The sequence below is a fragment of the Hemitrygon akajei genome, chromosome 3, assembly GCF_048418815.1.
Source record: "Hemitrygon akajei chromosome 3, sHemAka1.3, whole genome shotgun sequence".
Taxonomy (NCBI): Eukaryota; Metazoa; Chordata; class Chondrichthyes; order Myliobatiformes; family Dasyatidae; genus Hemitrygon; species Hemitrygon akajei.
The window spans coordinates 143,555,954-143,569,028 of NC_133126.1; the positions used below are offsets into that span (position 1 = coordinate 143,555,954).

The 13,075-nt window shown below is 37.2% G+C and overlaps 1 protein-coding gene across 2 annotated transcripts in view; it reads left to right on the forward strand.

Annotated features, from left to right (window-relative positions):
- mfsd1 (major facilitator superfamily domain containing 1) overlaps positions 1–11,695 on the forward strand; it is a 68,235-nt gene extending 56,540 nt beyond the window's left edge. The window contains exons 16-17 of one of the 2 annotated variants that reach the window (XM_073040980.1): positions 10,671–10,782; positions 11,148–11,695. In XM_073040980.1, the coding sequence (XP_072897081.1) occupies positions 10,671–10,782; positions 11,148–11,207 (172 nt within the window). In that variant the 3' untranslated portion in view covers positions 11,208–11,695. Of the gene's footprint in view, positions 1–9,392; positions 10,212–10,670; positions 10,783–11,147 lie in introns of those variants that run through there. The other variant, XM_073040981.1, reaches the window with a different exon arrangement.
- Positions 11,696–13,075: the final 1,380 nt, after the last annotated feature.

A 13,075-nucleotide genomic window follows, 5' to 3' on the forward strand; every position in this document is an offset into this window, starting at 1 on the left:
TGCCCATTTTAATCCTCTTCCCATTCCCATTCCGACATGTCAGTCTATGGCCTCCTCTACTGCCGTGATGAGGCCACACACAGGTTAGAGAGTCAATACCTTATATTTCGTCTGGGTAGCTTCCAACCTGATAACCTGAACATCGATTTCTTGAGTTTCAGGTAATGCCCTGCCCCATTCACCATTCTCCATTCCCATTTCCCTCTTTCACCTTATCTGCTTATCATCTCCCTCTGCTGCTCCTCCCCCTTTTCTTCCTTGACCTTCTGTCCTCTCCCATCAGACTTCCCCTTCTCCAGCCCTGTATCTCTTTCACCAATCAACTTCTCAGCTCTTTACTTCACCCCTCCCTGCTCCCAGTTTCACGTATCACCTTGTGGTTCTTCCTTCCCTCACACATCTTTCTGACTCTAACTCCTCATTTTTTTCCAGTCCCGCCAAAGAGTCTTGGCCCAAAATGTCAACTGTACTCTTTTCTCTAGATGCTGTCTGGCCTGCTGCGTTCCTCCAGCATTTTTTGTGTGTGTTGCTTGGATTTCCAGCATCTGCAGATTTTCTCTTGTTTGTAATTGTCAGTTTTGTGCCATCAAACCATTTAAGTGAAAGTGAATTGAGGAAATATTTTACAGGCTGGGAGTCAGACCTAGCATAAAGTAAAGGATGTAGTTGTTGAACATTATTGTGGGAGTTCATTGACAAATATCCTTACCCCAAATGAGTATAACTACTACATCAGTAATACTTAATCATAAATGAGGTGTTCATAGATTGCATGCCATGCAGCTCCATTCACAACTTGTGAAGTGGTCTCTGTCCACACACACAGTGGGACCTGGGCAACAATATTTAAACTGACAAACAAATTATTTATATAGTACAAATTTGAAAAGAAGCAGAATTAAAGTTTGCAGTCATTAACTTTGTGTCAGAATATTTGATCTATTATTTGAATGTAATGTTGTTAAGCTGAATTGTAAACCCATTTCCTGCTGCTGCCAGGTTAGCAGAACATTTCCTCTCATGTTTAATTTCACCATCAGACAGAACTTTTGTCTTGCAACAGGCGAGAAAGTTTCAGAACAAAATAAAATTCTTATTATGTACCACTAGTGTAACTATATCCCTCAACATAAACAAAAAACATTGTAAGAGATAATTGAAAACATAAGAGGCAGCAATTGCTACTTTGGACTATGTTCCTTTGGAAAAATGATTGGTTACACCCCCGTTTACTGAAAGGGAGGTATTGGTATTTCTTTTCCTGACATTCCACCAGTTGATTGTTTCGGCGCAGTGAAAAAGTGCTGAATCAAGTAAGTATCTAGGTTACTAGAAGCTTTGTAAGGTTAACATTTTAAAGACTTGCCAGTTAATTTGCTAAGATGGGGTATCATTTCAAGCTTGAGTTCCTCTTTTTTTCCATTATACCATGTGCAGTACTGTACAAAAGTCCTAGGCAGTTAAATTTTTTATATAAATTTTTTTTTACATGTTTATTTTTTGTCTTCTGCATTAGAAAAGAGCAAATTTTAGATTTCCAAGCATTCATTAAAGAAAGTTATGTAATAGACCACTTTTCACCAATAAAACCTTGATTACTTTGTAGGTATGTAGCCCAGTGCATGACTAAACAAAATTAACAAACAGGGTGCTAATGATCGATGATGTAATAAGTTGAATGAAGTAAACTGATTAACTGAAAAAGAAATGGGTGTGGAAGCAACCAGACTCGAAGGTGAGAGTGTGACAGATGTGACGGTTCAATGTTCAAATCATACGCTATGTCAAGAGTGAGCACAACAAGACATATGGTTATCATCCTGCAAGGTTTCTCCGAAGCAAAAGTTTTGTGGCAGACAGGAGTTTCAAGATGTGCTGTCCAAACTCTCCTGAAGAAGTACAAAGGAACAGGCAAGGCAGGAGTTTCAAGATGTGCTGTCCAAACTCTCCTGAAGAAGTACAAAGGAACAGGCAAGGCTGAGGAGCAGAAGTGCGGTGGTCATTCATGGAAACTGAGTGCAACTCATGACAGCAGCATCAAACTAGCATCCCTTCTAAATCAGAAGAAGTCCAGCACTGCAATAGCTCTGAGCTTACAGTAACCACTGGAACCCAAGTACACCCCTCTACAGTCTGGAGAACTCTTGTCAGAAGTGGTCTTTGTGAAAGAGTTGCTACCATTCCTTTGAAGTGGAAACAAAGCCAAGAGACTCACCTACACACAAAAACACAAGGACTAGGGTGCTAAACAATGGCAGCAAGTACTCCAGACTGACGAGTTTGTCCATAAGAAAGCTGGAGAGAGCTATATGGATGAATGATGGGAGCTAACAGTGAAACACAGCGGAGGTTCCCTTCTGGTTTGGGGTTGTATTTCTGCAAATGGAGTCGATGATCTGGTCAGAATTAATGAGATCCTTCATGCTGAGAAGTACAAGCAAATTCTCATCCATTACGCACTGCCATCAGGGAGATGTTTGATCAGTTCCAACTTCATTCTGCAGCAGAACAATGACCTAAACACATAGCCAAGGTCATAAAGAACCATCTCCAGTGAAAAGAAGAACAAGGACAGTTGGTATGGCCTCAACAGAGCCCTGATCTCAACATTATTGAGGCTCTTTTATTACCTAGAAAGACAGAAGCACGTGAGACAGCCAGAATCTGCAGAAGAATTGTTTCAAGTTCTCCAAGTTACTTGGATCAACCTACATGCTGATTTTCTCATAAAACTGCACAACAGTGTACTTAAGACAATTGATACAGTTTTAAAGGCAAAGGATGGTCACCCCAAATATTGATTTGATATACTTTTTTTTACTGTTTACTGCTCTTTATAATTTTTTTGACATTTAGAAATGTTTCATTGCATTTTTGAAAGCATCTTTGCATTTTAGTATTTTTTTACACGTGCCCAAGACTTTTGCACAGTACCTGTAAATGTGGATTGATCATAGTCGTGTACACTATTTTGGTTTGTTGAATGTCGGATAGTACTGGAGGAGATTGTAATACATATCTGAATATTTTTACTGTAATGAACACAATGGCTGACATAACCTGTTATCAAAGGAGATGCCACTCTTGCAATTTCATATATTTTGGTTATTTTAATGGCTTTCTTGATGGGATTCAATCCAGTGTTAGAATGTTAAATTCACTACAGAAGGAGTATTGGAATATTTTGAATAATTGAAATCTTAAAAAAAAATCCTTAGAAATGTTCCAAAATTGGTCCCTAATCTTATTGCACATATCCTTGGCCTTACTACTTAATTTAGTTGCAGTAAAATGAACATTACTGCTAACAATCCCCCTAGAGCTCTGTTTTATTGTACTTTTGTTTGTCACTTTAAGAATATTAAATCATAAAACTTGCAAATTTCAAATTCTCTATTGCGTAATTCTTACTGTGAAGCTAGTGTTCACTTTGCTTGTTTTAGTTGGCTCTCTTTTTGTGTAAGTCCTGTGGGCAAACATCATTTTGTTCGAGCATTTGGCGTTTATAATGTATTATGTATGATTTATCCAGATCAAAAGATTAGCCAGCAATGATTAAACTTGTGACATATGTTATGAATATTATCTAATTTTGTCTGATCCTGCAATGGTACCTGGAATGAAATTAATCACTGTATGTGCGCCATTTTTTGTTATGTTTTGAGCAACTTTGTTTCTGAACTGCTTCAACTGCTTTTCACATTTCAAATTCTGTGATTTTTTTATATAATGTTATTTTCTAAACTCAGAACTTTGGATTTGATGTTGTGCAGTGAGCCAATTATGATTAGGGAGTTTGAGGTAGAGGAACACTTCAGAGGCAGTGATCATAATATAATAGAATTCACCCTGCAATTTGAGAGGGGGAAGCTAAAATCAGATGTATCGGTATTACATACGGGTAAAAATAACTACAGAAGCATGAGAGAGAAGCTGGCTGATGCTAATTGGAAGGGGACTGTAGCAGGGATGATGGTAGAGTAGCAATAACTGGAATTTTGGAAGTAATTCACAAGATGTAGGATCATTTCATCCCTAAGAAAAAACAGCATTCTAAAAGAAGGATAAGACAACTGTGCCTGACAAGGGACGTCAAAAAGAGCACAACAACAGAAATAGGTCATACAATATTGCAAATATTAGTGGGAAACTAGAGGACTGGGAAGCTTTTAAAAGTTAACAGAAGGCAGCTAAAAATGAACAAAAAGATGAAATATGAATGTAAACCAGCTAATATAAAAGAGAGTACTAAAATTTTTTTCTGATACATGAAGAGTAAAATAAATGTCAGGGTTGACAGCTGGAAAATGACACTGGAGTATTAGTAATGGGGAACAAAGAAGTGATGTACAAAATGAATAAGTATTTTGCATTGGTCTTCACTGTGCAGCATGCCAGAAATTCAAGAGAATCAAGACAGAAGTGAGTGTAATCACTATTACTATGGAGAAGGTGCTTGGGAAGCTGAGAAGTGTGAAGGGAGATAAATTAGATGGACTATGCCTTAGGTTTCTGAAAGGGCTATCTGAAATAACTGCGGAGGTATTCGTAGTGATCTCTTCCAAGAATCGCTCGAGTCCAGAGTGGTTTCAGAGAAATGAAAAATTGCAAACTTTGCTTTACTTTTTAAGAAGAGAGCGAGGAAAAATATAGGAAATTTTAGTCCAGTTAGCCTGACTTCATTGGTAATTATGATTTTAGTCCATTATTAAGAATGAGGCCTTCCATTATTTGGAGGCACATTATAAAATAGGCTGAAGTCAGAATGGTTTCCTTAAGGGGAGATCTTGCCTGACAGAACTGAAGCAGTAGCAAGCAGGATTGACAAAGAGAAATCAGTGGATGATGATTTTTTAAGAGGTTAAACAAGTTAGGTCTTTATTCTTTGGAGCATAGAAGGTTGAGGGGGACTTGATAGAGGTATTTAAAATTGATGGGGATAGATAGAGTTGACGTGGATAGGCTTTTTCCATTGAGAGTAGGGGAGATTCAAACAAGAGGACACGAGTTGAGAGTTAAGGGACAAAAGTTTAGGGGTAACACAAGGGAGAACTTGGAACGAGCTTCCAGTAGAAGTGGTAGAGGCAAGTTCAATTTTGTCATTTAAAAAACAACTGGATAGGTATATGGACAGGAAAGGAATGGAGGGTTATGGGCTGAGTGCAGGTAGGTGGGACTAGGTGAGAGTAAGCGTTCGGCACGGACTAGAAGGGCTGAGATGGCCTATTTCTGTGTTGTAATTGTTATATGGTTATAAGGCCTTTGACAAGGTGCTGCACATGTGGCTGCTAAGCAAGCTAGCAGCCTGCAGAATTACAGGAAAGGTACAAGTATGGATAGAGGATTAGCTGACTGACAACTGACGACTAATGGTGTTCTGCAATGGTCCATGTTAGGTTTGATACTTTTCATAATGTATGTTGGTGACCTGGATGCTGGAAATGATGGCTTTGTGTCCAAGTTTGCTGGTGAGACAAAGATAAGTTGAAGGGGCAGATAGTTTTGAGGAAGCAGGGAGTTTGCAGAAAGCTTGAATGGGTTGGGAGAATGGGCAAAGAAGTGGCAGATGGAATAGAGCATAGGGAACTCTGTGATTGTGTACTATGCTAGAGGGAATAAAGGTGCAGACTATTTTCTAAATGCAGAGGGAATTCATTAACTGGTGGTGCAAAGGGTCTTGGGAGTTCTAGTGCAGGATTCCCAAGAAGATAACTTGCAGGTTGTGTTGTAAGGAAGGCAAATGCAATGTTAAAATTCATTTCAAGAGGACTGGAATGTAAAACGAATGTCTGTAATAATGTGGTGGTCAGTCCACATTTGGAGTATTATAATTAGTTTGGGCTTCATTTCTAAGGTAGGATTACAGGCATTGTAGAGAGTCCAATGACCCATGGTTTATGAGAACGGTCGAGGGGGTGAGAGAGTAAATGTACAAGAAGCTTTTGATGGCTCTCGGCCTGTTCTTTCTGGAGTTTAGAAGGATGGGGAGGATCTCATTCAAACCTGTTGATAGAGTGGACGTAGAGAGAATTGATGCCTTTAGTTGGACCAAAGAGCTCAGCCTCAAGGAGGTAGCCCTTTCAAATAGAAATGAGGAAGCAATGGAAATGGATCTATGGAATTTATTGCCACTGGAGGTCAAGTCATTGGGTACAGTTAAAGCAGAGATTGATGGGTTCTTGATTAGTTATGTGTCAAAGGTTATGACAAAGGCAGGGTTACATGGTTAATAATGTCATTATCAAATAGTGGAGATTCAATGAACCAAATGGCTGAATTCATATGGCTTGCAGTTTTTTCAGGGTACTTTTTTGAAGAGTTAAAATATTGATGAAATGGCTTTTTTTTTTTGTTTCCAGCTATTGTGTGATTACATTGTTCAGATACGTATTCTTTTTGCTGGTCATTGTTAAAACTTATTTGAAAATGTTGGAAAGTTGTATTCTCTGTCATTGGTCTAATGGGTTAAAGAAACGTGGTTGTAGAGTTGCTAACAGTTTGTAACTGCAGTTCAAAAATAAGAACTGCATGTGTGCAGTCGTCATCGAACTGTAGGTGATTATAACCATGTACAAAGTAATGACTGAAATAGTTGTATGGTATTTTCAAATTTGATTACATTTACAAGTCATTCTCTAATTTGGCAGCTAGTTTTACTTGCTGAAGCTCTGCTTATTCTTGCATTAAATATCTTGGAGTATTTCTCACATTGTTCATTGACCTCTCTTGATACAAAAGAATGAAACCCTTTGTGCCTTGTCCTGGAAGGTTTGCTCTAAAATAATAGCTATCTATTAGAATATTTCAGTTTAAAAAATGCCATTGTTGTGTTTGTTTTGGTTTTCAGTTGCTAATTTATTTTGTATTCAGAGATGTTGGCTTTCGAGGATTCATGATTGTTCAGTGTCATTTCCAGTAGGCAAGTATAAAGGAGAAAGAAATAATTGTTACTCCAGATCCAAAGCAGCACAAAAACACAATAAACATGAATCTATAAAGTAGCTTGTGTACATTGAAAATTTAAAATATCACTAGGTATGGGAGTGTCTGTGCATAAGATGACTTGCAGGAAATGGTAAAGTGGTGGGGGAGGTGGAAGGGTGGGTTAGTAGGTGGAGGTGTTCATCGGCCTTACTGCTTCAGGACAGTAACTGTTTTTGCATTTGGTGGTTCTGACATTGATACTACATAGCCTTCTCCCTGATGGAAGTGGGACAAACAGCCGTGGGTGGGTGGGATCCTTCGTGATGTGACTGGCCGTTTTAATGGCAACTTGCTGTGTATATGTTCTTGATGGTGGGTAGGCTGGTGCCGGTGATACGTTGAGCCGTTTTGACTACCCGTTGTAGTGCCTTCCTGCCTGCCGCAGTGTCGTTTCCATAGTGTACAATGATGCAGAAGTTAAGGTGCTTTCTACTGCGCTCCTGGAGAAAGACGCAAGTATAGTTGTGCATAGTTCAGCCTCCTCAGAAAGTAGAGGTGTTGGTGAGCTTCCTTGAACGTGTAGGATGTATTTTAGGACCATGAGAGTTTGTGTGAGATGCGACACTCCCCAGGAGTTTGGAACTGCTTGCAGTTTCCACTGATGTGAAGAGGGGTGAGTGGTGCAAGTTTTCCAGAAGTCAATAACCATCTTTTGTATGTCTTGTTGACACTGAGGAAGTTATTTGCCTGGTACCTCCTCTCTGTAGACCGTCTCATCGTTGTTGATGATGAGCCCCACCACTGTCATGTCATCGGTGAACTTGACAATGAGATGGCTCAGGTGTTTGGCCATGTGTGAGTAGCGTGTACAGCAATCAGCCGAGCATTCAGCCCTCGGGTGGAGGAGATGTGTGTACCTGTGTTGAGGATGATGGAGGAGGCACAGTTGTGCATCCTGACTGAGGTCTGTTAGTTAGGAAGTCCAACATCCAATTGCTTAGTGATGTATTTAGACTGAGGAGTAGAGTTTGTTCACTAAGGTTTGTGGGACAACGTTGTTGAATGTTTGAATGGACTTTTCAGTTAGCTTTTAAAGATGGGAAGCTTGATACATTTTTTTTAAAGCTTAGCAAATTTAGTTTCAAATGACCTAATTCACAATTTGTGGAATAACTATAGATATTGCAGAGCTTAATTTATTACAATTAATCTGCTCTAATTGTTGGGAATGAAAATGTGTATTTGGAGATTACTGTATAAAGTTTGATCATTTTCAGTATTTCAGTGCCAATACCAACCTTTTTTTGATTTTTGATTGTTTCAAATCTCTTACTATCTTTCCTTTCGGTTAGTCCTGACGAAGGGTCTCGGCCCGAAACGTCGACAGCACTTCTCCCTTTGAATGCTGCCTGGCCTGCTGTGTTCCACCAGCATTTCGTGTGTGTTGTTGTTGTTCCAGTACCAATCTTATTTCTTTTTATTCCAAATCAAATAGAGATATTGTGCTTCAAGCTGAATTTTCATGCTTCTGCTTTATTGGTGGCCTTAGTTGTTTGTAGTGGAGTTTTCAGTGCAGTGGAGGATTCATCACTGATGCCTTTCAGAAATAGTGTGCAGAGGTTCTTTTCTCAGTTTTACAGGATTTAGCCAGTTTCTGGGTATAAAGATAAAAATAAATCTATTAACAACTTTTCCACTTTTAGGAGTAATTACTAAATTTAGCATTGAGTTAAACAATCAGCAGAATTTTTTTATTTTGTAGTTTGTATTGAGTATTTTCTTTCTGTTTTAGAAAAGAAATGAAAATCAAAGAGCTCGCTTCTTGACTTTTGGTCTTGCTTGCATCTACTTTAACATCCTTGCTGCTGCTGCTTTTGGACTTGAAATGTTTCCAGTGCTAAAACAGTTACTTAATTTTTATTCCCGTTACTTTATTCTCTTTCTTAAATGTTAATTTATACTTCCATATCCTAATCATCGTGTTGGTGAAAGGGAATCATTTCATTGGACAATGTAGTCCAGAGGCAGTTTTAAAATTATTTTGTTTCACCATGTTTACAAACTATAATTGCTTTTGTAATTTGTGAGCTGCTTTGAACCTGAACAATCAGATGCTTCACTTTCATCAAATGCCCTTGCATAATTGCTGTATACCCAGTCAGAATCCATCACACTACATGCACCACTTTGAATATGATGCTGTATACCAATTTTAAAAGTATTCAGATTTTTTTTATTGCTCTGGCCTTTGGACATGTGCAGTTGAACTTTTAAGGTTACTTGGATTAAGAGGTCTGCATTTTAAGAATTATATTATTTTACACACTCTGAAGCAGTGATTAGACAAAGTAACTTAAAGATGAGCAGTTCTTGTAAAACTGGAATGGAAGCCCATGAGTAGTCATATTAGTGTTCATAATTTCATGTAGCTGATTCATAATAGTAACTTTCACCACAATTTCTTACAGATGAGGATTAGGACTGGCAGCCCTCGGGCAGAAGTATACAACCTTTCTTCATCAAAACATCAACATGAAGAATATATTTTTAATACAGTTTACAGATTTCACAAAGGGGTGGAGGGAAGAAAGCTCTTAGTTTAATAGAAAATTGTTAATGTTGATTGTAACATTAAAAAAAACTGAGCAGCAAAATGTTGTAAAACTATTTTAAGAAACTGCCAAATGTTTTAACATATTTGCTCATTTTTAACTAGTAAAATAGTTTCAAATTTTAAATTATTTGTAAAATGGTACATCTTTTACAATTCTGTGATCCCTGGTTTTGTTATCCACCTTTCAGTTGATATTCCTTGAATGGGTAAGTTTAGCAATTTAGAATTTATTTGTAACTTGCATATTAAGCTTAAGAAAATAACAATGAAAGTTTTGTCGTACTGGAAACAATCACAAGCTAAAAATTGTTGTTTGAATTTGCTTAAGCTAGGTTTGTGTCAAAACATATTAATTTGCCAGTGAAGTAATTCAAATGGTTGGTTATTTCATTACGGTCACTTCATGTGCACAGTGGTACTTTTGTATTTGGCTTGCGTTTTGTATTGCTCTTATCTCGTAAGAGTACTGGTCACCTCAATGTATTTATCATTTGATTGCAAGTTAGTTTTCATTGGTTTAATGCAAGTTGAACTGCATTTCATTTTCTCTGTAGAATCAATTTCATTTCAGTAATTACTTTTCATTATCAGTGAATTGCTGGAGGGATTGAAGGTACCCCATGTGTTTGTTTTAGAAATTAAACTGAATCAACAGTTTGGTAACAAATGGAAATGTTCTATTTAAAAATTTCTTTGCTTAACAAAAATACATACTGTTTGATTTTTCTCCTTGTCCTTGCAGTGTTCATGCTAGATGAAGGAGCTCCAAGCTTTTGTTTTTAGTGTCACAGAAATGAAGTTTTAGTCCATGTTCTCATTATCCTGTCCAATTTGACATGAATAGATCTTGGAATTATCTATCATTGAAGTAAGGACATCTGAAGCACTTTTCAATCGTCGCTCGTTTAGAAGATAAATGAATGAGAAATATTTGCAGTTAAGCTAGAGTTATCGAGATTTTGGAAGACACTTGTGATTTTAGGGGAATGGATTGGAATTTCAACATGATATTTGATTCCTTCCTTAAAAGATGGTCAGACTCATGCTGTCAACAGTGATCTAGTGGTTAGCCATGTTTTATTTGATTCAAGTGATGTATTGATGTATAAATAATACTTTATTTGTTTTGTAGGGCTGCAAAGGGAGAACGGATTCGTCAACAACAAGTTGAAGACTTGGCCAAAATTCAGCCAATGAATGCATTTGCAGTCCGGAATCGATACCTCTCCAGACTCGGTGCACAAGTAAGAAAATAATCTGATATAAAATGGACTCAATAAAATAGATCCACTTGAAAGTATCATTGATCTTATATGCAACAAATCTAAAGTGATATGGAAGATACTTTTAACAAGAATGAATTGATTGTCATGAACAAAATTACATTGTTTAGAATTTGGATTGTGCTCAATACTGTTGCTCCAAGATAAACTTATTTGAGTCGCCATCAAATCAGATTCTCATATTATTTTACTTGGTGTTTTTAACAATATTCCTGCTTTAAGAGCAGTATATGTGTCTCTACTTTTATCCCATCCATTCATTTGTGGTGAATCATGTCACTTGCAAAATGTGGTTGAAGTTTCCTACCTGTTTTCATTTCTTTCAGTTACCAGAACATTATACTGTTCATGGATCAGCACTGGCATTTCGGAGTATATTAAAATAATCTGAAGAATTGTACTGGGGAGGACTTTTAATTTTCCACAACTGGAACTATGAAAATAAACTGACAGAAGACTGTTACAATACTTTTCTAATGGAAAATTTACAGATGAAATATTACAACGGCACTTTTGCACATAATGTTTTCCATTTGGAGAAGGCTGAGATTTTCAATATATCTATCGTGATAAATATTTAATTTGTATAATAATCATTGCTTGGTACAGGGTACCTGAGAAGTACAGAAATCCAAACAATCAAGAAAAATATCAGCTTCAACTAGCCTGGAGCTCTTCGGTATTGGATAGTTTGTATGTCCACAGATTTTATCTTTGTAATTTGGACTGTAACCACTATTTAAGCTGCAATTAAGCAATGAACAATTTTTTGAGCAATGAAACATTGTCTTCAGGCATGTTTTATCAACGTGCACATGAATTGCACACATTGTTAATGACCATTTTATATTGATTAAAGTTCTTTTTAAATCCAGAGGACATTACTGCTTTATTGCCAGTGAATGCAGTTGACTGTATCTGAATTTACTAGTGCACTTCAGATTAAATAAATATCCAGATGTAGAGGAGAGGACGTGGTAGTAATGCCCCAGATTGGATAGTATTGATGTGTGTGAAAGCTGAAAAATGAATATTTCCATTTTGAGGAGATGATGCATTATTGAGGACATCTTGGCAATGAGCTAGATCATGCTGATGCCAGTTGTATTGCACATGACAGCATGTTCCGGACTTTCTCAGCTAATAGAAATTAGATGCAGGAGCTATTTTATTCTCTTAACTTAGTGAACCCATTGTTTTATGTCATGCATACCTAATACATCTGGTATGCTCTTTGAATGGAGTTTCATAAATTACTTTTATTTCTATTTCTAATTTTTTCCATTCACTTGAATTATTTTTAAAATGTCTCTGACTTATCAGTTCCAAACTGGTGAGTTAGGTTTCAGGCAAATCTGCAAATATCAGAAGATCTTGCCATTGAGATTGGATTATTGCAAAATACTTGACTATTTCATATATGTTCCTTAAGTGAAGGAAACCAGTTTTTGTTGGTTGTGATTTGTATTTTACTGTAGTATAAACATGACTGACTTAAGATGTCCTCAACAGTATTTCAACGAGGCAGTCCACTGGCATCTTCGAGAAAATGTGGTTATGGATATCTTCCAGATATTTTTATTCTAGAATTGTTTTTTGAAGTGCAAGTTAAAAAAAAAAATGACCTCTCTCCCTCCTCCTAACCTCTGTATAATATCGGTGGTGAAGATAATGCTGGAATCAATAATTTAAAGATATTGCAAAATATGGGTCATAGAGTGGCTCAGCATTTATGCTAATGCAGAACAGCTTCAGTGACCCAAGTTCATCTCTCCCCCCCCCCCCCCCAGTAGATTTCCTTTGATGTTCAGTTTCCTTTTGCATCCACAAGTTTTGTTAATAGGTTAACTGGCTACTATATACCTTCTAAACATCAGCTAATGGAAGGAGAATCAGGAGAGAAGCAAGGAACTTTGGGAGAAAGACTGGTGGGATTGCTTTGAGAACCAACATTGATTTGATGAGCCAAATGGCTTCCCATGTTGCAAAGAATTGAGAAAATATGAAAAACACATTGAAAATAATAATTGAATTGGCAATGTTTTACTACATTTGACTGATTTGTTTGAGTTTCTGAGGATGTGACTAGTTTAATAGGTAAAGAGGAACTAATAGAGGTGTGTATTTTGATTTGTGAAAGATTTTCAGTAAGGTTCTGCACAACAGATTAGCCAATAAGATCAGAGCAGGTGGAGCTCCAGATTTTATATGGGCATAGATTGAAATTTGGTTGGACAGAAAGCAGAGTGGAAAT